Source organism: Cydia strobilella, chromosome 9 (genome assembly GCF_947568885.1).
Source record: "Cydia strobilella chromosome 9, ilCydStro3.1, whole genome shotgun sequence".
NCBI lineage: Eukaryota > Metazoa > Arthropoda > Insecta > Lepidoptera > Tortricidae > Cydia > Cydia strobilella.
In genome coordinates, this window is record NC_086049.1 from 12,466,189 (window position 1) to 12,492,172 (window position 25,984).

General features: G+C 37.6%; 5 protein-coding genes across 5 annotated transcripts; 2 read left to right on the forward strand and 3 right to left on the reverse strand.

Moving 5' to 3' along the window:
* Positions 1–31: 31 nt before the first annotated feature.
* Positions 32–3,164, reverse strand: LOC134744319 (uncharacterized). The gene is made up of 7 exons (XM_063678095.1): positions 2,902–3,164; positions 2,630–2,828; positions 1,962–2,279; positions 1,676–1,781; positions 1,336–1,451; positions 630–697; positions 32–245 (listed from the first exon to the last, which is right to left on the reverse strand). The coding sequence occupies exons 2-7, from the start codon at positions 2,810–2,812 to the stop codon at positions 173–175; spliced, it is 864 nt and encodes a 287-aa protein (XP_063534165.1). The 5' UTR covers positions 2,813–2,828; positions 2,902–3,164; the 3' UTR covers positions 32–172.
* A 273-nt stretch (positions 3,165–3,437) lies between these two features.
* LOC134744314 (zinc finger CCCH domain-containing protein 10-like) lies at positions 3,438–5,909 on the forward strand. The gene has a single exon (XM_063678089.1). It carries the CDS (start codon positions 3,658–3,660, stop codon positions 5,161–5,163), a length of 1,506 nt encoding a protein of 501 aa, XP_063534159.1. The 5' UTR covers positions 3,438–3,657; the 3' UTR covers positions 5,164–5,909.
* Positions 5,910–6,655: 746 nt separating this feature from the next.
* On the reverse strand, positions 6,656–8,291 carry LOC134744320 (uncharacterized). Its single transcript, XM_063678096.1, has 2 exons — positions 8,033–8,291; positions 6,656–7,639 (listed from the first exon to the last, which is right to left on the reverse strand). Exons 1-2 carry the CDS (start codon positions 8,289–8,291, stop codon positions 7,035–7,037), a joined length of 864 nt encoding a protein of 287 aa, XP_063534166.1. The 3' UTR covers positions 6,656–7,034.
* Positions 8,292–8,314: 23 nt separating this feature from the next.
* LOC134744317 (transcriptional repressor CTCFL-like) lies at positions 8,315–17,750 on the reverse strand. The gene is made up of 8 exons (XM_063678093.1): positions 17,539–17,750; positions 17,321–17,459; positions 17,063–17,198; positions 16,611–16,786; positions 15,827–15,963; positions 14,888–15,089; positions 13,788–13,906; positions 8,315–12,029 (listed from the first exon to the last, which is right to left on the reverse strand). The coding sequence occupies exons 1-8, from the start codon at positions 17,631–17,633 to the stop codon at positions 11,882–11,884; spliced, it is 1,152 nt and encodes a 383-aa protein (XP_063534163.1). The 5' UTR covers positions 17,634–17,750; the 3' UTR covers positions 8,315–11,881.
* Positions 17,751–18,010: 260 nt separating this feature from the next.
* Positions 18,011–23,671, forward strand: LOC134744312 (zinc finger protein 737-like). Its single transcript, XM_063678085.1, has 9 exons — positions 18,011–18,183; positions 18,388–18,517; positions 18,862–19,188; positions 20,251–20,429; positions 20,666–20,861; positions 21,850–21,965; positions 22,587–22,852; positions 23,292–23,319; positions 23,413–23,671. Exons 1-9 carry the CDS (start codon positions 18,059–18,061, stop codon positions 23,477–23,479), a joined length of 1,434 nt encoding a protein of 477 aa, XP_063534155.1. The 5' UTR covers positions 18,011–18,058; the 3' UTR covers positions 23,480–23,671.
* Positions 23,672–25,984: the final 2,313 nt, after the last annotated feature.

Below are 25,984 nucleotides of genomic sequence, written 5' to 3' on the forward strand. Positions count from 1 at the left end.
TTATTTCATAAGTTCGTAACAAATAAAAATGTGAGGTGAGAAATATGATTTTATTATTTGATTTCAATGTCATTCCAACATTCTTATTATATAAAAAAAAACAATTAGTTTAGCTTAAATGTTACACAAGATATAATTTCATATACACTAAGGTAAATAAACTTAAACCTATTCAGTCTCTTGTAGTTCTGCGCCACCAGGGAATTCCAGTCACATCTTCTTCTTGGCAAAGAATGGCAGTTGGTCTGAAATTTGATTATATGTGTGTCATTTTTGTACAAACACGCACAGAGAAAAGCTATTTCTTCCTTTTCACCTTAAACCCTTTTCTTGACAAGTTAAAAAAAATCGTGCTCAATCCTCGCTTGTGCCTGATATAGCAAAAAATGCTTCATGAAAAAAATACAAAAATGTGTATATTTATGTATCTTGTAAGATACATTGGGCAGAAAAGGGTGAAATAGTTGATTAAAATTAAGTGAATTGCAGACAAATATAGCAATATACTACTGCCATTCTAACACTATCAGGGCTTTTGAAGACTAGAACACAATAATGGTTACTTAATTTGAGGACGAAATTCAAAAACACACAATTTTGATGAAATACTAATCAAGAAAGAAACTTACCTATATACTTGGCTATGAGGATGAGGTAGTGTGGATGACAATAATGGACAGGCCGGTGCTGGCGCATCCTGTAACAATTTTTTCAAGTTATAGCTTGGAGAAATTAAGTTTTACTCTAGTTTTCAATTCATATATAATTTAACACATTCAATGCCGAAAACCCAACTATCGGGTATTTAATGGTTTCATTCCCAGGCCGGACGACCCGAACCCGATTTTTGTGGCCTGGCGCGGATGTCTTGTGTTGTGTGGCTCGGTGGCAATGAATGTACACACTACACCCATAATAAAAAAAATGGAAACAGGTTATTTGCTGGCCATTAGTGCTCTGATCTCTGTAGATTGTGTTCAGGATCCGCATGTTACACGCGTTTCGAATAAAACATCATGTCAACTGTACTAAATAGAGGTGAGGTGAAATCAAATTGTTTTGTTGTCCAGATGTTCGAAATTTTAATGTTATAATTAGTACTCGTAGTTTAGGTTATAATAATAAGCAATAGGTATAACATTTTTACAGCTTCTAAAATGCATCATAGAGGGTTTGTACATTATTTGATATTTGTGTAGATAAAGTAATTTTCATATTTATCACTTATTCAACAACCTAAGTTGTGTTACCCAAGGCAATTTCTTTGCACCAAGAACTACACAATCAGTTTCAAATCAACAATCTATCTGTTAATAAAAGTATTTGTGTAGTAACCTGTATGGTCTGCAATGGTATGTGCACGTTGGTGCGCAGCTTACGTTGCCGGATCTCGCGCCGAACGCAGCACTGTACGCCGAGCAGCACACAGCACACACAGGAAGACAGGCATCCTGCAAAACAAAAAATAACCATCTAAAAATACCTAATTGAGATAAAAATGAACTATACTGTAAGTAATTAAACCCAATCTGCTATATTTCGTCATAAGCTATGATGGATTTGTAGCTACTTGAGTACTGCGGAGAGCGGACACAGATGGAAACCATCAACTTCCCCAGCATACCACCAAATTTGTGCTAAATATTTTTATTATGTAGTATTTCTAAATTCTTACCTATATAAACTAGGACTCCTAAGTCTCCATTTCTGTTGGTACGCCTTAACACAATACCAGCGATACATAATGAGATCCCAGTTAATATTCCTACAACAAATATCACCTGAAAAAAATAATCAATGATTGATACTTATTCTTTCAAAGATCTTCTAATGACTAGAAATAGTCCAAGTGAAACATGTAATTTACGATCTTCACAGTTAATGATCACTTTTCTTAAATATTATTGGTCCCCACAAACTTTATTTATTTGATAATGGCATGCCAAAATATCAAAAAATACCTGTAAAATATAATAGCAGACATATTCAAAGCCAGGACAGTGGCCACCACATGCACCAATCATGGGTTCAGGGCTGGCTGAAGATATAGGAGGCACCGGTGACCGCCCTGGAGGCTTCATACGGTTTTCCATATCACATATTGGCAGTGAAAATGCTGAAGCACACTCGGGAAAGGTGTATGCTTGTGATGCTGCAGTGTGCATGGGGACCTTCTCGCCTTTCTTGTAGCTCCTCCATGTACCAGCCCCATATGGAGACTGGTAGACAGGTGATGGTGGACCATACTCTCTTATATCTTCATTATAGTAGTGCGGAACCTGAAATAGAAATACAATCTTTGGTCAGTTACGACTTAATGTTTACAGCTTGTGTTGTGTTTATGGATTCTTACTTTTGGAAATATATTATGAACACCAAATTCAAACACTAAAATAGGTTGTATTATAATAATTAAAGGCAAAACCTGCCTTTTCTAAACTTGTGTATGTACGTACGTTATGTATGTTCTTAATATGAATTAAGAAGGAAAATGCCATAATTTTATTTAAAAAAAAAAAGATTGTGCAGGGTTTACAAGTTAGAACACCGAAACTAGGCAGGTGTTATATAAAAAACACCATATTGTTTTCAATATGGTGCAGGTTATAAGTAATATAAAAAAACTTACATGGTAAGCGGTGTCCGAGGTGGAGCTGTCCGTTCCCGCGACTTGGTAGACGGGCGGGTTGATGTCTTCTGCCCAAGGAAACTTGGCCCTTTGTTGAGCTGCAGAAACGAACTGCTGTTCGCTTCGTGGCACCATCGTCGTCTGGTACGGATGGACGCTCCGCGGCGACACTTGTTTAAACATTTCACTATAATATTATCTGAAAGAAACGCATTTTAATGACACTGAAAAATAACATGTGGAGCTTTTAATGATCATAAAATTTTACTTACTTCATTGTGTTGGTTCTGAATTACGATGCTATGAATCGGCATCGTACGTATATTTGAAATAATACAGATGCTAATATAATTTTAATTAAATACAGATGCTAGCCTGAATATCATTTATCACCATTCGATATATCGGGGAAACTTCCTATTCCTTTAGATGGGATCTAAGTAGTACACTACTCTCTTGGGTATGAGTATAGTAATAGTATCACCACATTCACCACCAGCACCACCACGCCGCCATCGGCGCCATATTTGTTTATTTGTGAATGATTGGATTGGATTTGTTTAGTTTGATTGACGAATCAGCGTACCGAGATAGTGTTGTACTATAGTTGTGAGTTGTACTCGAGAGCAAAAGAGTGGCATGATCATTCAATAGTTCATTCTATTGAGCCATACTTTTCGTTCCTTTCATTTCATTTTATTCCATTCAGATTTTGAGTTTTGAGTCGGATCTGTGGTTGTAATGCCAAATGCAGTGCACTCAGTGCAGCAGAATGCAGCTTGTAATAAAAAAAATGTGATATAACAGTTTTTTTCGTGAATTTTATTAAATGTGAAAGGTTTTTTGCAAAATATGTGGTGTGTTTCATCATAACACGAATGTGGTGGACGTAGGAGAAATAAAAATAAATACGAACTAGCGTTGTACATTCCAAGGCATCAAAGAGCTGTTTTCTTTTCTGTTCATACACGGAAGATGCTAAAGGCAGACAATAAAACAGCGATCTTTTCATTTTGCTAAGAGGCGTAATGGTGCTTAATGACGGAACAATGATCTCTGATGACGAAAAAGTAGCACTGGCCAACATCTGCCGCGATTATGTCCGAGGTTGCTGCGTCCGAGAAAATTGTCGGTATACTCACGAAAAGCCACCTTTGAATCGTTTAAAAGAATTGTTCCGGTTTTGTCACGACTATCAGAATAAAGGATGTTTCAGAAACAATTGCAAGTTTTTGCATTTCACGCTGGAAGAGGAAGCGCATTTCTATTCCACGGGCAACTTTCCTCAGGCAGATCTTCGGCAACATGGAATGATCCCAGTATGCCAGGCGTATTTACACGGCTCCTGCTCCAACCCTGAATGCAAGTTGATTCACCCTCTTCATCCAGCCACCAATGAACGCCATCTTGAGCTAAACATGCCACCACCACATTTCAATCGTCCACCACCTATGCTAAGAGATGAAGACTCACCCCCTGAATGCAAAGTAAGGCGCTACACTTACGAAGACGTAGCCATAGAGAATCAAATACCTGCACCAAATATATGCCAAAACTGTGACTCCTTAGACCATAAAGTTAAACTACTACATGATAACATAAGTGTTTTGCTGAAGAAAGTAGCAGACTTGACAGAGAAAAATGTTCAATTGACTTCCATGAATGAGTTTTTACTGGAGCAGGCAGCTGCAAATAGGGGTGAACAGTCATGCATTATTACATCCCGCCATGGAGCTTCAGCTCCGGTGTCCTTAGCTACAGTTAGCATGACACCTGTAGTGAGTCTCTCTGGTGCATTGCCTACACTAGTTCCTGCTGCGGCAACACCAAATCTAGCGCTGGCGCCAGCAGCATCCAGAGCTCAGTTGCTAACTCCCGCCCCACAACTGTTGACAGTAAGTACAACACAACAGTTGATGGGTAATTCGGGAGCACTCATTGTGACTAGTGCAGGTGCCCAGCAGTTAATGCAAGTGAGTGATTCAGGGACTTTGATGGGTGCTGGACAGACAGTAGTGGCAGTGACACCGGCACAGTTGACACTGGCACCGCCGCCGCAGCAACTCATGGGGAATGCGTCACAAACGACAGTTCAGCAGCTTGTGCAGCAGACGGCGCTGCCGCCGCAGCTAGCGGCGCAGCAACAGCAGTTTACGGCACAGCAGTCCGTGCAGCACCTTGCTGCAGCGCAACAGACTGCCCAACACCTGGCAGCGCAACAGTCTGCACAGCATTTGGCGGCGGCGCAGCAGTCCGCGCAACAACAATTGGCGGCAGCGCAGCAGTCCGCGCAACAACACTTAGCGGCACAACAATCGGCGCAGCACTTAGCTGCACAGCAGTCTCAGCAGTTAGCTCAGCAATCTGCTCAGCAGCTGGCTGCTCAACAGATCCCATCGGCCCAGCAACTTGTCCACCAAACCTCAACTCAACAGATTACCATCTCCAGCACTAGCCAGCCAATGGCTCTTTCTAATTCGCAAAACCAACCCTTAACATTTCCAATTATATCACAGAGCATATTGCCCCACTGATTCTATAACATTCTAAGTTAAGTTTTTAACTATTTAGGCCATGGGGGTCTAAACACTCTAAACTGGCCTACTATGCCAAAAGAAGCGGACAAATTTAGCTGTATGGAACTTGGGTCAAAAAGTTTGGAAGCCCTTGATTTAGGCGCTTGCTAGATACAAAGTGAATTTTGAATGACCATTTTATTGTTATAATTTTGCAGTATTTTGTTGTAAATCCTGCAATTATATATCTTACTACATCATACATCCCTATGTATAAATCTAAATCTCAGTTTAGTAGCTTAGCAATCTTCAATACAAAGTACCTACCTACACAGGCTAATGCAGAGGTAAATCATAGTAAAATATGCAGCTGTACATGAATATTCATAGGAATGTTAATCATACAATGTATTTTCTATATACAACAAACATATTATGATATTAATAATTATCACATAGGTTTGTGATATAATTAAACCTCTTTTTGCAGTGTACCTAGTAATAACACTGTTATGCCGTTCTTGTTATGTCATCACATACCAGTCTTTCATATGAAAACATCATTACTTGAAACATTAACACTAAGGATACTGGTTTCACAATTCTGAAATATCTTATGAAAATCTAGTTTCATCTCCCACAAATAGACAAAGAATTGTGTGCGTGTGCACACTACTTGGCTCTTTTTAATACTTGTTTAAAGTTGCTATATTGTATAAAATTGTGTTTAGGATCATTAGCTAGCTATCATTTGTAAAGCCTGACCAGGAATATATGATCACGCGCCATGCTGCGGAATTTCACTGAAAGTATTTTTTTCATACTATACTGAACTGTCACCCTATACATGAGAATAACAGCGCCCATATAATGATCATATATTACTGGTCAGGCTTTAAATAAGCATAAGATCAAAGCTTAAACTATTGAATATTATAAATATTAGTTATTTATTTAAGAGATCCCTGGTTTTGTAGTTAATTAAGAGCCCATCAACGTGCTCGCTAGCGCCACTGGTAAATAATTGTGATTATTTCAATTAAAAGATATTCGTAAAAGGGGGCCGCTACGTATTGTATTTTGTATTTAGGTACGTTTTGAATACGTAATAGTTTTGACGTTGCTGGATTCGTTAATCTATGCGTTCAAAGTTAAAACGGCCGTTTTTGTTTTGAGTTCATAGATCGACGAATCCAACACCAGTAAATCCACCAATGATTGACAGTTGCACCCATAAAATTTTATAAGGTTGAATTGAACATGCCAATAACTGAAGGCTAGCTTTCTGGTTTTACCCTGTTTTCCCATTTTGTAATCTTAATAAAATGTCATTTAAGAGATTTTACTTTTACGTGGCTTGGTGATATTGAGCTATGTTAAGCAATTGGCTGTAATAATAGGTAATAATATTTAAACTATTAAAATAAAACTAATTGTTCCGTACAAATTGTTTTATTTGCTGCGTTATACATGTGGGGTAAACAAATCTTTAATACACAAGCTGTTATAAAAATGGCGCCTAAAAGAGACAGTCAGCAGCACTCGCGCTGCAGATCAGTCAATTGTGTTTAGTATTTTTCACATATCTTGGGTATGACTGTCATCTCAATACTTTTTTGCGTTTTAAGGTCATAAATTGTATGAAGATGACAGCTTTCAACGTACCCAAGCTGATATCATTATTGCTAATTCAGGTAGCTAGCAGGTGCCAAAAAAGAAAAGATTGTTCTTTCAGAAAGAGGGATATTTTATGGAACAATTATTGCAGTGATATAAAGCTACAAAGTATTGTTCTATTAGCAAACTTTCCTATTTTGTTTATTACTGAAGCAAAATGTGAAATCTTTTTGTCTTATATAAACGGAGTGATTTCTATAATATAGCTAATTTTATACAGAGTCGTTAGTTTTCCTAATGTAACACTCATTCTTTTTATACTTCAACAGTTTACCGCGGGTACCGAGCACAAAATCGCCCGTCCTATCAAAAGCTATAGACGTAACTCGATCTGGAACGTTTGAGATTAATTTCATCTTGCCAGTCTCATTCTCATGGAAATAAACCAAATGGTCACTGGCGATGAATACGTTATCCTTGTGAAACGAGATTTGCCCCGCACCCGTGTATGTCAAGTTGCCAATGTGCAAGGGCATCGACAGAGTTGGTTTCAAGACAAACAGCTGTTCGTGTTTGATGAAGTAGAAGTTATTATTATCATCGATTGCCAACTCGTTTAACGCCTCTAAACTATTAAAAAGAATTTTCTTTTCGCCATCAAGTAAATATAGCTCTTCTATGCCATTATTGCTGTTAGTTATGTATTTATTACCATTTTTGTCGACGAAAATCATGTTTATTTTCATCATGGAGTCAGATACTTGAGTAGCGTTGTGAGTTTCATAGTCGTACCGGAACATTCCCTTTTCGGTGCCGAAGTATACCTTGGCATCCTTCTTGTCTACCGCTACTGAGTAGCTTAGCCCTTCCGGCAAACCTTTTAAAAATACAAGTAATTTATTTAATGTCGTAAAAGTTAAACAAATCACCGTATAATATTGTTTTAGCAACCAATTTGAACTATTTTATAACTTGTGCTTCCCAACAAAAGGGTATTGGCTACACGAGTATTGGGTGTACCAGCCAATTGGACAGGTGCCAGCAACAGGCATTTTTACCCTAGGTACAGTTTTTTTCATTTGTAGGTGTCACTTGTTCATATCCGGCTCGAAGGACCATAAGCAGTATTGAGGGCGTTAAAGCCCACGGGTGAATACAAAACTTATTATTTCACAACAACGGTGAATGAAGGGACGCACAAAAGCTGGCAGTTAAGGTATTCTACAGGCGTTTAGAAAAAAGAGGAAAACATTTTAAAAATAAATCTTACCCTTGATTTTCTGTGCAGTTGTAGTCTTAAACTTGACAACATAGATGTCATAGTAATAACCATCATCGTTGCTCCCGGATTTGACATAGAATAAGTTTCCATAGACATCATAGTGGGCGTCCGTAGGCACCGCATCTCCTAAGTTATACGTGTCAGAAACAGAATACTGATCCTTATCGATATTTAAGTCTGGTTTGCACCGAGGCAAGTCGAAAGCAACACAACTCCTCAAGACAAGTAATAAGACAAGAAATTTCATGTTTAATTAAAACAAAAGGGACACGTTTGACTCTGTATGACTTTATTTCTAGTGTGATGATAGCAGCTCATTATTTTTATCGAGCTATAAAAGCGTATCAATTAAATAAATTACCTATAATGGCGCATAAAATAATCTTAATTTCTCAGATAATAAAATAAAGGTATATTGTACTTGCATTCCGTAAGTATTTGCATATAAATACACTGAATGTAAAAAAATAATACTCAATGTAAAATATCAATTTAAGAAATCACGAAAGAAACGTGTAAATATTATTGTGTTATCCGTGTTGTATAAAGCAGTATTATAAAAACAAAAAATAAATATGGCAGCTTGAGTTTATATTTTCATTTTTTTTTAAGCAAGTTATACAAATTATACTAACTCGATTATTTTACAAAACATGATGCTGAGTAGGTAGGTATCCGAATAGAGCAGACTAATATGTGTCTATGTCCAAAACTAAATTGTGTCTTGTACAATAATCAAACCTATATTAATTATATTATACGTCTATACTAGTTTTTCTCTTTAAGGCCAGTATTGACGAGAAGGTATCCCTAAACTATAAAGTTGATGCTTACACAAAATAAGTTGTTTTAAACATTTGTCTTCTATTGCACTATTTAGGCTCTAAGCACATACAACAATAAACGGGGACGTCTATACATTATACTAAGTAATCAAAAATAATTTTAAAATTGATGAGTTTATAACTATATTATATTTTAAATACCTATAATGTTGGTGTTCCTGAAATAAGACTATGTTTTTTCTTCCGTCTCAGTCTCAATGTATTATTTGGCCGATAACAAGAAAAAAAAATCTCTTTAAACCGGTTGCCGTCACGTTGGGTGCCGATTAATGGGTGTTTTACCCTACGACGCAGTACTTAATTATAAAAACCGGCCAAGTGCGAGTCGGACTCGCGTTCCAAGGGTTCCGTACATTACACAATTTAAACAATATTTTTTTTATGTGAAATGTCTTTAAAAAACCCGTAGGGGTCGGATCGACCTAAGTCGGGTCGGACTAAGTAATTAAGTCCGACTCACGCTTGACTGCACATTTCTAATAGGTTTTCCTGTGATCTATAGGTAGAGATCTATTTTGTGTATTTTTTTCAAAAATTTTGACCCAGTACTTTCGGAGATAAAGGGGGGGGGGGGGGGGGTGTTGGGAAATGGTTCTTTTTTTGCCTATTTTCTTGAATAACTTCTAAAATTATAAAAAACATATATTTAAGATTCTCACAATGAGCACTTTCATTTGATATGTAACACGATAAAGTTTGAAAAACTTTATTTTTAAATTTTCTCATTTACCCCCCAAAAGTGGCCCCCGTGTTTAAAATTCATTTGTTTACGTTACATGTCCGTCTTTGGGTCACAAACTTACATATGTATACCAAATTTCAACTTAATTGGCCCATTAGTTCCGGAGAAAATAGGCTGTGACAGACGGACAGACAGACAGATAGAATAGAATAGAAATCATTTATTCAGACAACACATCAATACAACACATATATAGCAAATACAAGACAAAGATAAACGAAACAGTAGAAATAGTGATGTGAAGCCGAAATGGTCTCCACTCAGCAATGCAGCTGGCACGACTAGCGTGGTCAACGGCGCTGGTTTTCTGTGGAGCCAGCGGAGTGTGCGGGACAGCATAGTTCGGGACGGGACACGTTGTGGACGACGTGACGTAATAACATAGAGTACTACTAATATAAATATATACATCGAATTTATATATATATATATACAAATATACATAACTTAACTGGTGAATAACTAAAGAACAGAACAGAATAGGTAATAATGACGATGACGGGATCCGGATTTTTTTAAGTATTTAGCTTCAGGCAGCAAAACTTTGTTGGTCCATTAGGTACGCTTTGAGTCTTGATTTAAAGGAACCTATAGTACTGCTCTGTCGGATTGGTGGCGGAAGATTATTCCAGCACTTCGTGGCAGCGTAGCGAAAGCTGCCACGGAATGCAGCGGTTCTGTGCCTTGGGCATAGTAGTCTGGGACCACGCCTGATGTGTTGATAGATGGTCAATTTCTCAAATAAGTACACCGGCCTTTTACTGTTACAGATACCAAAGAGGAGCGTAGCAAAATGTAGAATGCGTCGATTATTCATGTTTAAGAGTTTATTAGTACTCAGGTATGGGCTTATGTGCGACCGAGGTGGTATCGGGAAGCAAAAGCGTGCGCAGGCATTTTGCAGTCGTTGAATAACTCTTTTGGTGCGAGCCAGTAAACAGTTCCCGTATACCGTATCCGCATAATTAAGTTTGGATAGGATAAGAGTGTCACATAATTTCACGCGCATGTCCACACTGAGATAGTTTCGCACCCTGTAAAGAACTGTTAATCTATAGAAGCAATTTCTAACCGTTTCAATGATATGGTTTTCGAAATGCAAGGAACTATCCATAAGGATTCCTAGGTTACGGGCTTCTGCCACCATGTCCACATTTTGACCTGTAATGTTTACGCTCGGATTTAAAGTATTGATTCGGTTTACTTGTTTTTTTGAACCTAACACCAGATACTTAGATTTTGTAGGATTGAGTACTAAACTATTCATTTTTGACCAAATAGCAATACGGTGCAAGTCTTCGTTCAGTCTATCAACAGCCATTTGTGTATCTTCTGGTTTAAAAGATATGTAAATCTGAATATCATCGGCGTATACATGGAATTTGCAATGACGTATGTTCCTTACAATGTCTGCGCTGTAGAGGCTGTATAACACGGGGCCTAGAATAGAGCCTTGAGGAACTCCCCTAGACACTGGGAGTAGTTCCGACGATACGTTAGAACCGTCAGCACCGCGTACTTCAACAAATTGTGATCGATTAGTTAGATAGCTCGCAAACCAGCTTATTGAACTATTGCTAAAACCATAATAAGCTAATTTAGATAGAAGAATGGACGTGTTAATACTATCAAACGCTCGAGAAAAATCTAAAAGTGCTAATACTGATCCCTTGCCTTTATCTTGTACAGTTAGGATTTCATCAACTACATCCAACAGGGCTGTGGAGGTGCTGTGTCCTTTTCTGAAGCCAGATTGCCTTTCTGGTAGTATCTTGTTACTCTCAAGAAATTCGGTTAACTGCATGCATACGGCCTTCTCGAGTACTTTAGATAGGAGTGGTAATATGCTTATTGGCCTTACTAGATAGACAGACAGACGCACGAGTGATCCTATAAGGGTTCCGTTTTTTCCTTTTGAGGTACGGAACCCCAAAAAAATCGGTTTCATCATCAGGTAAGTACTAAGTACGTTAAAATGGTAATTGCAGTTTAAATTTATAATTTTAAATTTATAACCCCGCAAATATCAAGATTTAAAATAAATAAGTTAGAATTTTTAAAAGATATTATGATAAATCACAAACTACAGACTTTTTAGGTTCCTTTATAATCTGTGCTGTGGGTTTTAACCTTACTTAGGCAGTTATTCATAGGATCATAGGACCACCAAATAATCGTCAAGTAACTATGTTACTACTAGTACCTACTATCCTTAGTAGGTATTTAACATTAGTAGATGTTTTATGAATATCAGTAGGGTTGGTCCATATGTCCCATGGCGATCTCTTGCTCCTGGTGGTCTTGTTCCTCCATTTGATGCTGCAAGTACGACGGTAGGCGTCCTTGCCGTTCCCCTTTGATTTTGTGAATTTTCCATCGATGGCCTTGTAGTATTTTCCTGCAATGATAAAACATAATGTTTTGTAAAAGATATGTGACCTTCCATTAGAGAAGGGTCCTTATATGTACCCATTGTGAGTTTCACGTTCCTAGCTAAACTGATTAAAACTAAAACATATCAGGCCGTGCTTTCTACGAATTTGTCGCTCATTATCTATTCTAGCAATGCAATAGCAATATTTAGAATCATGTAATGTTATATTAAAAACCGGCCAAGTGCGAGTCGGACTCGCGCACGAAGGGTTCCGTACCATTACGCAAAAAACGGCAAAAAAAATCACGTTTGTTGTATGGGAGCCCCATTTAAATATTTATATTATTCTGTTTTTAGTATTTGTTGTTATAGCGGCAACAGAAATACATCATCTGTGAAAATTTCAACTGTCTAGCTATCACGGTTCATGAGACACAGCCTGGTGACAGACAGACGGACGGACAGTGAAGTCTTAGTAATAGGGTCCCGTTTTTACCCTTTGGGTACGGAACCCTAAAAATGTGAATGTCCGTATAGCTAATGAGGCCCATAGACGCCAGGTGGTATATTTTGTATATTTTTAAAGTTTCGTTTATTGCATTTATTTGCCTACGGTTTGTAACGCCCCTTCATTTATTCTATCAGCTCATAAAATTGACAGTAAATTTTAACCTTAACAATTTATTCAGAAGTAACTTTTTATTGCGGTACTTAATAACAGCAGTCGACTTGATAACTAATATATTGCACTCTCTCAAGCGGTCATAATATTATGATATGGTACGGTTGGCGTCAAAGGTATATTTGCATTATTCGCTTTGCATTATATAGTGTACATGTACAGTTGACGTCAACGATGTTTACATTTTTCGCCTTATCACAAAGGAGTAGGGTATAAAAGTATAAACATATCTTTGACGTGTATGACGTGACTGTACAAGAAAACAAGGTGTTCCTTAGTAGGTAGGTAAAAAAGTGAAAATTAAAATTCGACGTCGCCACTTCTAGGCAAAGTTCGCTTTATGTTGTTCTAAGAAAAGTAAGAAAACGCTTAGTATGTAGAGTCCTATATGTTTACGTACTGTTGGCGTTGGGATACTCGGGATATCTTACTTATGGCGTTTGCACACGGACACAGAATAAATAATAATACTAGGTACAGAAGATTCACTCTCTAACAAAACGCGTCTATTACGACAGATATGACGGTGGCGCAAACGCGAACAGGCGTCCGTTCCGTAGCGGTGTGCGGCAACTACTACGGCTAGACACCAAAATTGGTGCGGGCCGCATGTACTTGTAGCGACGCGACGAAATCGCGGAGTGAGCCACGCCTGACACGGAGCATCTAGCTTACGCATTTTGAGGCACTTGCGCAGGTGGTTGATAAGCTCTGGTAATATGTCGAGGCGAGTAACTTTGATCGGAGGTAGAAGAGCTCGAATCCCGTAACAATCATTTGACATTATTCTCCAACTGCTTTTCGGTGAAAGAAGATCGCTAGAAAACCAGACTATCCTAATCCCAATGTTTCCAATGAACCCTAGATTTTCCTCTAGGCTGGAAGGTGACATGACAGGCGTTTTCGTAGCCACCATTATCTACGCCAATTCATGGGATTAGGGTGACCTAATTAATTTAGTGATAAAACGTAGATCGGGAAAGAATAAAACCTAGATTGAAAGGTGACATGGCAGGCTACGAAAGCTCGTAGCAACCATTATCAGCGTCAATTTTCGGGATCACTAAAACGTAGCACGGGAAAGTGCTATGGGATCTTACTTAGTGTTGAATTTCTTGTAGCAGACGTCGCACTCGACGGTGCCCTGCCGCAGGTGGATGTCCTTGATGTGTCGCTTCATGTCGTGTTGGTACGAGAACGCCTTGTCGCAATATGTACACTGAAACGAAACTTAGGTTGGTTTATGTATGATTTGCATGTGAATCCTGTGTGGTGTGTGTGTGTGATAACCCCGTAAAAAATGTTGGGATAACACATTTTTCTTTACCGACTGAACCCTGGTTTTCTTTTTTTTTTCTTTTGTGGATAAAAAAATCATTGGGCATGCAGTAAGATATGTTGGTAAAAATATTGTGTTGCCACAGCAGTGACAACAGACAGAAGACATACCTATTTTACCTATTTAACACATGAAAGGAGAAGTTCAGCAGTAAAAGCCTATTGTTTATTGCAAACAAGGGGTCAGTTATCTCTGCTGCTTACTGTACATGGCGAATTTAGAGTTTGGACATTTTTATGCAGGGAACTCGATAATGCCATAAGATTACCAGGGGTTATTAATTCAATTCTTTACCTTTTTTTGAGTTGGTTGGTGTAAAAAATACCGAAAAAATAATATTTTCGTCCCCCCATTTTTGCGGCTACGTAACGCAATATTCAATCTGTCGCTAAAAATCCTTACCATCTATCAAATTTAGATAGGGGATATTACTGCAATGTTCTGCCACCAGAGTGCAGGACTAGCCTTTTTAGTAAACCATAGAGTGACTTATACACACTGTACCTTTAACAGGTTTCTGACAAGTTTTCAGAGATAATAAAATATGACATTGATGCATCAAGGCAGTTTGCTTACAGAGGACCTACCGGGACTCGCGAATCCGAAAATTCGCTACCTGCCTCTTTATCGCTCGAATATGCAAGAGTGACAGATGTTAGATAAATAAATTTTCTTGTTTTACGATAGACCCTCAGATTGCGGTAGTGGCGCCCTAGCGCCCCCTACGCAGTTTCGCGTAATATTCCCTATTACTTGACAAAGGTGAACATTCCGCCCACCAAAATAAAATTAAATACTCTCAGTAAAGATTTACATTGGATGTCTGTATGAATGTATGTATGTTCGTGCGTATGTAGATACCTTGAAAGGCCTCTGTGTGCTATGCACATGGCGCATGTGTTTGGCGAGATTACTAGACGTGGTGGTGGCCTTGGGGCACTGCGTGCACTTGAATGGTTTGTCGGCCATGTGGGACCTCTTGTGCACCTTCAGCAGGTCCATGGTGCGGCCTTGGTATGGGCACACGTCACATTTGAAGGGAAATACGTTTTCATGGATGCCCCTGAAACAAATGTGTGCTAATTGTTGGTAACAGAGTTAACAGACCTAATTGTAGTACCCTAAATCATATATTAAAGAAAAAGTGACAAAGCCCTCCAGTTGGTCCAGTGCTGAAAACCGGATGTTATTTTTTATTTAAAAAAAAATGTTATCATTATTAACACATTCTGTGCCCCAGCGCGAACTGTGCGCTACGAGCGTAGTCGATAACATGGGAAAAACCGTATGTAGCGCAAAGCGCCTACGAACAGAGACCTACGTAGTGGGTCGCTGGCAGTGAATGCGTTAACAAGAACAAATATTTAAGTCCTGAAGAATGGTTGTATATAAAAAAATAATAATAATAATACACTAACAATTTTAATCTATCAAAAAAAGACATTAACAAACAGTACAGGTTGTTTGTAGTGACAATCAGGTACTGGCTGCCAGCATGCTGTTAGTGAAACTAAACATGATGCAATTTCTGGCAGTACACGTTTGGCACTGTAAATCTACACATTATAATTTATAGGTCATTGAATTACAGCAATATCTATTGTCAATTGCATGTCACAAATAAGTTATAAAGTGGATACAAATTATAAGGAAGTATATTATGTAACCTTACAGGGTGTAAGTTTACCTTGTAGGTACACAGTTTATAATTATATCTTACTTTAAGTCTGATCCAATATACAATAATATGATCTATTTAAATTTACGAAAGGTTTTATATCACAACATGTAAGAACTTACATATGAACTAAGAGACTAGCATTGGAAGAGCATGTTTTGCCACAAATGTCACAAAGAAATTTTCTCTTTGTTAGTTCTTCTGGCGGTTTTGGCGCACTGTCTCCAGGACAACGCGATAGATGGTCACTGTAGGAATCCTAGAAAGGAATTACACCATTATGTTTAGTGAGGAATACTATAGTCTCCGCATGCCACGGTATCCTATCTTTTAAGCCCCACTGAACTAAATGTTTGGACAATAAAACTTAAATAGGACATCATGTTTTTAAATTTTAATTTGTTGTAAGTTTATATTTAAAAATAAAAACCGGCCAAGTGCGAGTCGGACTCGCGCACCGAGGGTTCCACAGTACAGCGTCTTAGTAATAGGGTCCCGTTTTTACCCTTTGGGTACGGAACCCTAAATAGTTATTGATGAGTTCTCTCAAAAAAAAAACATTCTAAAAGAAGCAATTTTACTTTTTTTTGATAAATTGTTACAATTTTTTAAAGTGTGTTTTAGACCTATGTTCGTGATTTGGACAATGATGATAGATTATCTATGCAAATAGACTCTGCCCATGTTAACTTTGCACTGACTTGGCAGTGACAATGCATACATATCCCATAGTTACTTGACATGAAAGGTCACATCTAGGGCTGTGTCAAAATTCAATGGAGCAAAAGAAATGCAAACTCTGATACATATAAAGGTTTCAATTGTGTAAAAATACAATACATTATGATGTTCGTTGGGTTTCACTAATGTTTCACTCCGTTACACATTTCCTCCATCAGTACTCACCATATCAAAGAAGTCTTTGCCACATGTATTACAACCCCAAATAGCTGCATCAACAGAAAATGTAGGCGAGGGGATGTTGTAGGAGTCATTGCTGTCTTCATTGTGTTCGTCAGGTAGGTCATTAAGCTCTTGATCATCATCATTTTGATCCTTACTACTTTCACATTTTACATATTCTGTAAAATAAGTAAATATGTGTCAAACTATTAAAATTAATGTTGTATAATGTAATACTAAGTTACCACAGTAAAAATAAACAAATCATTCATAGGCGATAGGAATAAATATTTTTTTCTTCCTCTAACACTATAGCTTCTTCTTATCCCACACTGCAAAGAATATGATTGTAATGTATCCTTCATGATGTATCCTAAATATTTATGGAACCATGAAGGATTTAAGTAGTGAAGGGTAAGTATTTGGTAAGTATATTGTTTTGAGACTGAATTTACCTTCTTTGACAGATATCTCTTCTAACTCTTGCAATCTTTTGTTATTCTTTTGGCACATATCCCTGAACATGATACACCCATTGAGTAAATCAAGGCAGTTTTGACACATCTGTTTCATGGTATCAGTCTTGCTGATCTGGAAATAATAATAATTTATAAATAATATCTAATATTAAAAAATCCAAATATTGTGTTACAGGAATACCTGTGCATGCCAATTCTATTTATTGCCATTGAATACACATTCTAAAATCTTACCGAAACACCGGAAAAATGTTTTATTTCTTCCGCAATATTGGGTTGTACGAAGTTGTTAAAAATGGGAACATCCCCATTTTCTGAAGCACATATCCTGCACATGCCTGGAGCTATTTTAAAGCTCGATATACTAGTATACCTGAAATATTTTTCCGTGCAGAAGAATTATTTGAAACAGTAAAAACTTAGGTAGGCAGTGGTACAATTTGAATACTTACGATTTAGATTTCTTACGCTTTTTTTGTTTCTTTTTCTTGGATTTGTGCAAAGCGTTAGCATATAACATAGACCTAAGTAAAAGTAGCGATGCCATTAGTTATACGTAGCTTAAATTTTCTGCAAAAACTTAGTATTAGTTAGAAGTATATTTTTTAAAGAATAAAGCCATATTTTGTAAATAAATAATGTAATCGAGTATTTGACAACTGGCCTGCACTGAACCACAGACAAGACAACGCAAACTCGCAAAGCGAATGAACTTGAATGAAGGTGAAGACAGAAGTGAATGCTTGAAAAATACCGGTTTTTCTGGTTCGTTCAGACATGTTGCTATGTTGGCAAAAATGGGGCAGAATGCATTTGGGCATCACTACATCACTCAAAAAAAATAACATTCTCTATCTATCTTGACTATGCCTTGTGTTTTTTTATTCAGTTTGGAATGTTTAGAGTTTAGATTTATTTTTATTGTGATGGAGTGTTAGTTATAATAAAGTTGTGAATATTTTTTTTGATATAATGGCGGTATACATAACTAAATCAATGCTCTCTAAATTCAACAAAGCCAAATATCCCTCTACTTTCAGTAATGAAGACGATGGCAGTAACAACAGTGATCACTGGCAAAAACTCGTAGCTGACTGGTAATACATGAACATTTATTACATTTAATGGTGGATAAACTGTTGTATCCTCATGATTTACTTGTACTTTAGCTTATTCAATTCCGCTGCTCTTCCAATTTCTGACTCACTGCTGTCCCTTGCTTATTACAGTTGTTACCTACCTGCCTGTCACATAACTAGTCGTCTAACGATTTTATAATAATTATGTACCACCAATTTCAGTAAGAAAAGTGTGCGCCTGGAAAAAGATATGATATGTCGAATCTGTGCCAAAGGTGGCTGCACTCCACTAACTGAAAAGGTTTTCGATTACGACATCATGAGTGCCATAAGAAGTATAACAAATGTCTCAGTAAGTCTTATTTTATACTTACATCCTTCTGCAACCTTTTTCAACGGACTTCCAAAAAGTTATCAGTTTGTCTGCAAGTTATGTGATATTTTTTTTTAAAGATAATTTTCAGTAGTACAGTCATCATCAAAAGCAGCTATCATCCTCCTATAGCTTAAGAAAAAGAGATGTCTCCATATTAAAATGCATATACCTTTGAACAAAAACTGCTGATATCTCAATTGGAAAAGTAATCAAGGGTGGCCGATACTTTTAACACTTAGACTGCACACTGTAATGTACTATGTTTAATGTGGTTCAAAAACTAGTTCAATAAATAAATAATAATCAATAATTATTTTCAGGTTTCAGCTGATGATGCCTTGCCTAAGTACATATGTTCTGTATGTCTGTATAACTTAAAGACAGCACTAACATTCAAAAAGAATTGTGAGGCTTCAGACCGAAAGTTCCGTAAGATTTTACACCCGATGGGTGACCCAACATTCCACTCATATCCATATTCTAAACATGACTTCCAATTGATCCTTCATGACATGAAGAAGAAAAGAATGAAGATTGAAGAAGCAAGAAACAGGGAGCTAAAGAAACGGGAGAAGATTTCCATGAAAAAAGCTCCAAGGATTAAGCAATTCAAATGTTCACCCTGTGACATGTCTTTTCCTGATAAGGTAATTATTTGATTATGTAAAGATACGAGTTTGGGTTATTGAGAGAATAATAGAAAATTTAATTTTTGTATAAATGCAATGGGTAAAAAAGTAAGGTAAAGGTAAACAGCAAAAATATTAAAAACTTAAAATATTCTTCACTGAATTAAAACTAAAAATGAAGATTTATAAAAATACGATAAAATTTATTTAAATGTGGAAAAATGATTTTTTTATTTGCATTAATTATTTTTATGATTTTGATCCATGTTCTTTCACTGATATGCGTTAAAATTGTTAAATAACAAACGAAACCGTCAACGCCATCTATACGAGTAGGCAAAAGCTAGTAGCACCCTCTGATCGAGAATCAAATTTTCTTGATTTTCGAGGCACGTTTTTTCCTTAGACTGTATCCATCTATTATGGAGTTATATCTATCTTTGCTAACCAGTAATGTTCGCCAGCAGTTCCATCAGACAACTGAAGAAGCACTTCTCTTAATTTTGTCTCAGAATACTTCTGCAACATCTAAAAGGGCAATGGGATCATGCAATCATGATATCAATGTCTCATATTCTAGTTAAGAGATAAAAGATTCAACAACACATGATAGAGATCTAATATGTATGTTGAAAATGAAAAATGAAAATGAAAAAATATTTATTTTAGATAAGTAGGTACAATAAACTTATTAAGTAACATATATTTACAGACTTATTCACTAATTTACTATGTAAGAAACTTATCTTAACATGCGATGCAAACTCGGTATCGGTGGTCCCCGCACTAGGCAAGCCTGTATTGCGGAGGCCAGTACTCGGTGTGGTACAGATAGGGTAAGGTCGGTTGACACAACAGTCAAGTGAAAAAAAAAACTAGTGTTTTGGAAAGCATATAATAGAAATAATTAAATGTGGGCTACGAAATACTTACGGCAAAATACTAAATATGTTACTATTAACTTTTAACTACAAACAAAAGGTTACAGAAGCATAGGGGAATTAAAATTAAAGTAGATAATTAATAACCAAGTTAAGTGAGCACGTGCTAACTCCAATTTAGTAAAATTACTTGTTGCAGGACAAGTTAATGGAGCATCGTCGCGAGCGTCAATGCATGCGGCGCGCGTGTGAGCTATGCGGCCAACTGGTGCTGTCCATCACTCAGCATATGCGGCACATTCACAAGCAGACCGTGCCGCATAAATGCAATACTTGCGGCAAGGAGTTCCCGATCATTGCGCGCCTTAAGAATCACATGTGAGTTGTCATGTCGACTGCGAATATGTATTTGTGTTTACCCTAATACAAGTTTGCATTATATTCGGGATGGTTACCATTGGCCTGTTAGCCAACTAGCCTTTAGGTGTCTATAATTTTTGTTGTATGTTATTTTTCTTGTTCTGTCACTGAGAGTTGAGAGTATCTGGAAATTGTTTCGCGTTATCGCCACAGAAAGGATTCCATTCAACAAATTCAGAACTTTTTTATTCCAGGATGGTCCACACTGACACATTCAACTTCTTCTGCGATCTGTGCCCGTACAAATGCAAGCACAAGTACTACCTAGTGATGCACATGCGTACACATACCGGCGAGAAGCCGTATAAGTGCATGCAGTGCCCCGCCACCTTCGTCAACCCCTCGAACCTCAACAAGCACAAGCTCACGCACCAGGAGAAGCAGTTCAAGGTGACTTAACGCATTGACTGCCAACGTTCTCGTAACGCTATACGCGTAGCCGATTCTAGCGTTTTACCGCTTTGTAGAGGAAAGTGAATACGAATAGAACGCCCGCCGAGCGGGTTCCCGGCACTTGATGTTTAGAAGAATAGAAGAGTTTGACTAATAAAGGTTCATCCATTAATTACGTCACACGAATTTTTGACACCTCCCCCCCTCCTTGTCACACTTGGTCACATTTGGCAAACCCCTCCCCCCCTGGTGTGACGTCACGTTTTTTCAATGAAATCGGCAAAACGAATTAAGTATTATTAATATTTTATCAAAATATTTTTGACAAAAGAAATATTGGTATTTTATAACCCAAAACTGATAAGGAAAAAAAAAATAAACGAATAAAAACGATTATCGTCCCAAAAACTTGTTATTTAACTATACAGCGAATAAAATAATTTAAATAAGTTAGTGACGTCACAAAGTTTGTGAGAGGAGTCACCCCTTGTCACGACATGTAACATTTTCTTGACCCCCCCCTAAACGTGTGATGTAATTAATGGATGACCCTTAAATCATAACAGGATATTAGTCATTTCGTTACTTGGCGAGCCAGTGCCTAGCATAAGGGAGAGATGGGTCAATTTTTTTTCTGCCAAAATTGGTATATTTGGGTAATTTTGAATATTTACTTTAAAATGTCAGGTAGTTCCGAAAATCACCCATAAGTCCATCACATTTTGAAGTCCATGTTTTGAATCACCCGAAGTATATACCATACCGTGTTTATTATCATACAGTATATTGCGTCGTCATTACCTACTAGACAATAGAAGACTTGAGGTCACCACACATTGGCGCCCCCGTAGTTATTTAGTATGTCAGCGACACCGCTCATTATAGTTGCGTCCACAAAGCAAAATCTACCGGGAGTTTATGGTATTTCAGACCGCATTTTACAAAGATTGGAGCGCAAATATAATCCATATTCTATTGTCCGTAGTGCATGATGTGTGAGAAGGCGTTCCGTACCAACGCGGCGCTGCGCGAGCACCACGAGGCGGCGCACATGAACATCAAGCACACCTGCAACTACTGCGGCCGGGAGTTCTGCTACAAGTGAGTCATTTACAGGGTTGCTACATCTATCCGGTCGCCGGACACATTCTGCTGTGACAGCTCGCTCCCTGAATAGGACCAGGAACACCAGTCGGAGCAAAAAATCACATGAATCTAAATTTATAAATTACGTGAGTGGACTGGTAGTGTCACGGGAGTTTATAGTTTGTGGTATAATCAATAATCATGTTTAACTCGTGTGTTTACCATCACCAAAATTTTGTGTTTTCGTGTCAACATTGTCAACAATTAACTTACATCAGTTTTGTTTTATATAACACTAAGCCCCTCGTCCATTAAAATAACTATAAAACTATAACTTTTTATACTGTTCCAATCGAAAACCGACGAGTTTTCGAACAAAACCCAGCGTATTCTTTGTGTTGGCGCCGCTGAAATTGCAATGCTTTCAAGTCCTCGGAGCGATCAGCAAACAAAGTGGTTTCATTAAAAAGGCTTTAAGAAAATCCCTCTATTTTGTACGAGCTAAGAATCTGGCTAATGCTAATATTTCACAATCGGTGTACACTGTTTTAAATACAGTAAACAGGAGCAAATATCCACAGCATATTCTTTTTATTGACGTATATTAGCGCGCTAATTAATTCTTTTGTTCTCTAGATCGGATCTCCGCAAGCACGAGATACGCAACCACAACCGCACCAAACGCGACTACATTGGCGGCGAGCCCTCCTACAAGCAAGTTGAGCGCATGCAGAAGATCCAAGAAAGTGCCGACGAGATGGGACAGTGGCGGCCTGAAATCGTGGCCCAACCCACCACGATCGTGCAGGCCACTTACATAGACCCGGCCACGGAGATACAGAACAATCACCAGTTGTACTTTGCCGATGTCACTGGGATGATACAACAGCAGCCTACTATGGGTAAGTTACAAGCACGTCAAACGCATGGAGAATAGAAGCGTCACGAAAGCGCATACGACGTAAAACTATCGTAATATTACAACTACACCCACACACGTTCGACGGACGACAGAACCCACCACAAGTATTACAAGAAATTAAATCGCATGTATAGTTTGCCAAAGGACTGTCTCATTTCGAACATAGACAGAGAGAATCGTACTATCTTTGTCTTACACTAGTACTAGCACCCAAAGAAAGGGATGAGTATAATTTTCCTGGTTGTTACTGACTGACAAATTGGTTTGACCAACTATAGTTGTTTCACTGGCCCCACTCAGCAAATATACATAAAATAAAGAAATGTATACTTTGTATAAAATTGTAAATCTTTACTCAAGCATTTAAAGTAAGTCCATAATGTATAATTTTAATTATTCATACTTAATGTTTGTTACAGTGCAACAACAAACCGTGCAGCTGGCCTTGTAAGTATACAAAATACTTACTTTATGACTGAACATATAATAGTTATTTATAAAACATTCGAAACTATAACTATTTTGACTTCTTCTTTTCAGGCCTGACTTGGAAATGAAAAAGGATGAAGTGAAAATATATGAAGCACAAGGAATGGCATACTACTAGTAACAACTTTATACATTTAGTGAAATAAATATTAGTCTAATAGAATTAGGTGTAGTGTAGAAAAAATACCCCATATTTAACCTTTTCATCGCCATTTTATTTACTTTTGTATTGATTTTAATGAATATGATTGATTATTTAATACGAGTATTATGTAATTTATGTAGTTAATTAAAATAGAATTTGTATAAATAGATTGTTTCATTCAATCAAAACACAATGCTAAATGTATTAGAAGAGTAGTTTGTGATTTGTGAACTGTTTTAGACATGATTCACTTAAATATAAGTTAAATTCAATTTATCCGTAATACGTAGAATGAAAACGCAGATACCTATATATCTTAAATGTTTCTTAAAAATTATGTCTTAGGATCGACACAAAGCCAAGGAAAGCAAAGTTATTCTTTAATTTAGCTCCAGATATTGAAATTCTTGTGGTCGTTTCCGGGGAAGAGCAAACTTCTTTTAATATTCTGTTTGTAGGTATGTACATGAGCAATTTCGCTAAGGACCAGTCATGCGGTCCTATTTATAATCTCCTTATATAACTTTATATTTCATTGTTGCTAGGTATACATTGAGCAAATAAGAATTTTATGGTTACAATTATCTAAATCCATAGATGGTAGGACATTATAGATGAGCTATACGCGTGCGTCCGTGAAGGACAGAACATATACGCAATGCGACAAAATGATTGGTCGGATTATTTGTTGCCCACCATAAACCATACTAAATTTACGGTGGGGAATTAAAAAAACCGGCCAAGTGCGAGTCGGACTCGCGCACCGAGGGTTCCGTACTTTTTAGTATTTGTTGTTATAGCGGCAACAGAAATAAATCATCTGAAAATTTCAACTGTCTAGCTATCACGGTTCATGAGATACAGCCTGGTGACAGACAGACAGACGGACAGCGGAGTCTTAGTAATAGGGTCCCGTTTTTACCCTTTGGGTACGGAACCCTAAGAATCTGAGACTGTGACAACTGACAAGGACTAACAATGATAGCGCTTTCTCTGCTACTCCTACTGAAAGTTCCATAAATGCATCTCGTTCGGTCATCTGGCCCCTCCCCCATTTCAACTATATTATTGTACCTCTCTGTCTATAGTTGGTCAAACCAAATTGTCAGTAGGTAAATAAGAACAAAAAAAACTATACTCATCCTTTTCTTTTGGGTGCTAGTCTGCTAGTACTAGTGTAAGACAAAGATAGTACGATTCTCTCTATGTTTGAAATAAATCACAGTATTTTTATTAACTAAGTCGTTTCGTGATTCGGGACAATTATGAGATTGAGCGTACTTAAGAGTTAATATTCTCAATCAGGTCTGCAGTTCTCAGTTAAGGGCCCTTCACACTCGTGCGCGAATCGCGGCGCGAAGCCGCGTAGTCTGGAGCGCGCTATAGAGTATGATAGGAGAAGATGAGACAAAATTTCAGTTTGCCTCAAATCTAACTTACCCTAAAATAGGTGACTTTTGCCGCCGCTTTACTACAGCAATTATGACGTTTATTCAACAACATTAATGCAGCTCCAGTTGACATCCGAATGTCAACTAAATGGTGGTTCGATTTTGTCGTCCTTATGTTTCTTTTTGTGAAATACCTTTAATGGGGTTGGCCGGTCGAAGTATTTAGCAGATGGCGCTAGCATAACTTGCCCTGTCAATCCCTAGAATAGGGAACATTACGCAAAACTCTGCGTAGGGGGCGCCACTACCACAATCTGAGGGTCTATCGCGAAACAAGAAAATTGAAATTTCGTTATCTTACATCTCTGTCACTCCTGCATATTCGAGCGATAAAGAGGCAGATAGCGAAATTTCGGATTCGCGTTTCCCAGTAGGTCCTGTTTACAACAAACCGCCTTGCATTAGTCATATTTTATTATCTCTGAAAACTTGTCAAACTGTTAAAAGCACAGTATGTACCTATATAAGTTCCTCTATGGTTTACTAAAGGGGCTAGAGGGCCCTGGTGGCAGAACATTGCAGTAATACCGTTGCAATAATATTGTGTCAAATTTTTGTTTTTTTATTTCCCTGGATGCCAGCTCTTTAAGCCAAATCTCATACAAAAAGGGGCAAGCTATGATAGCGCCATCTATGCAAACCTTTGACAGGTCCCAAACCCATTGATTTGGGCTAATATAAGGGTCAATTATAAACTGCCAAAAATCAATATTTACGTTACTCCCAACTACAGCGCACAAAGAGGCGTTTTTATACAAGAAAAATAATGAGAAAAAAGCAGTTTGTCAAGGGTCAAGGAGAATAGATGAGATTTTCCTCAACCATTCGTAGACTGTTACTTGCTCTCGTAATAGAGGCAGCTGGCTCCCGGCAGGTTAATTAAAAACTCCGACTCCCATTTGTCACTATAAAGACTCATTTAAGGCTTTCTTTGTAGTTAACGTTTGGCTTATACCTATCTACCTATATAAACTTAAGTAAAAACTAGGTAAAAAACCGGCCAAGTGCGAGTCGGACTCGCGCACCG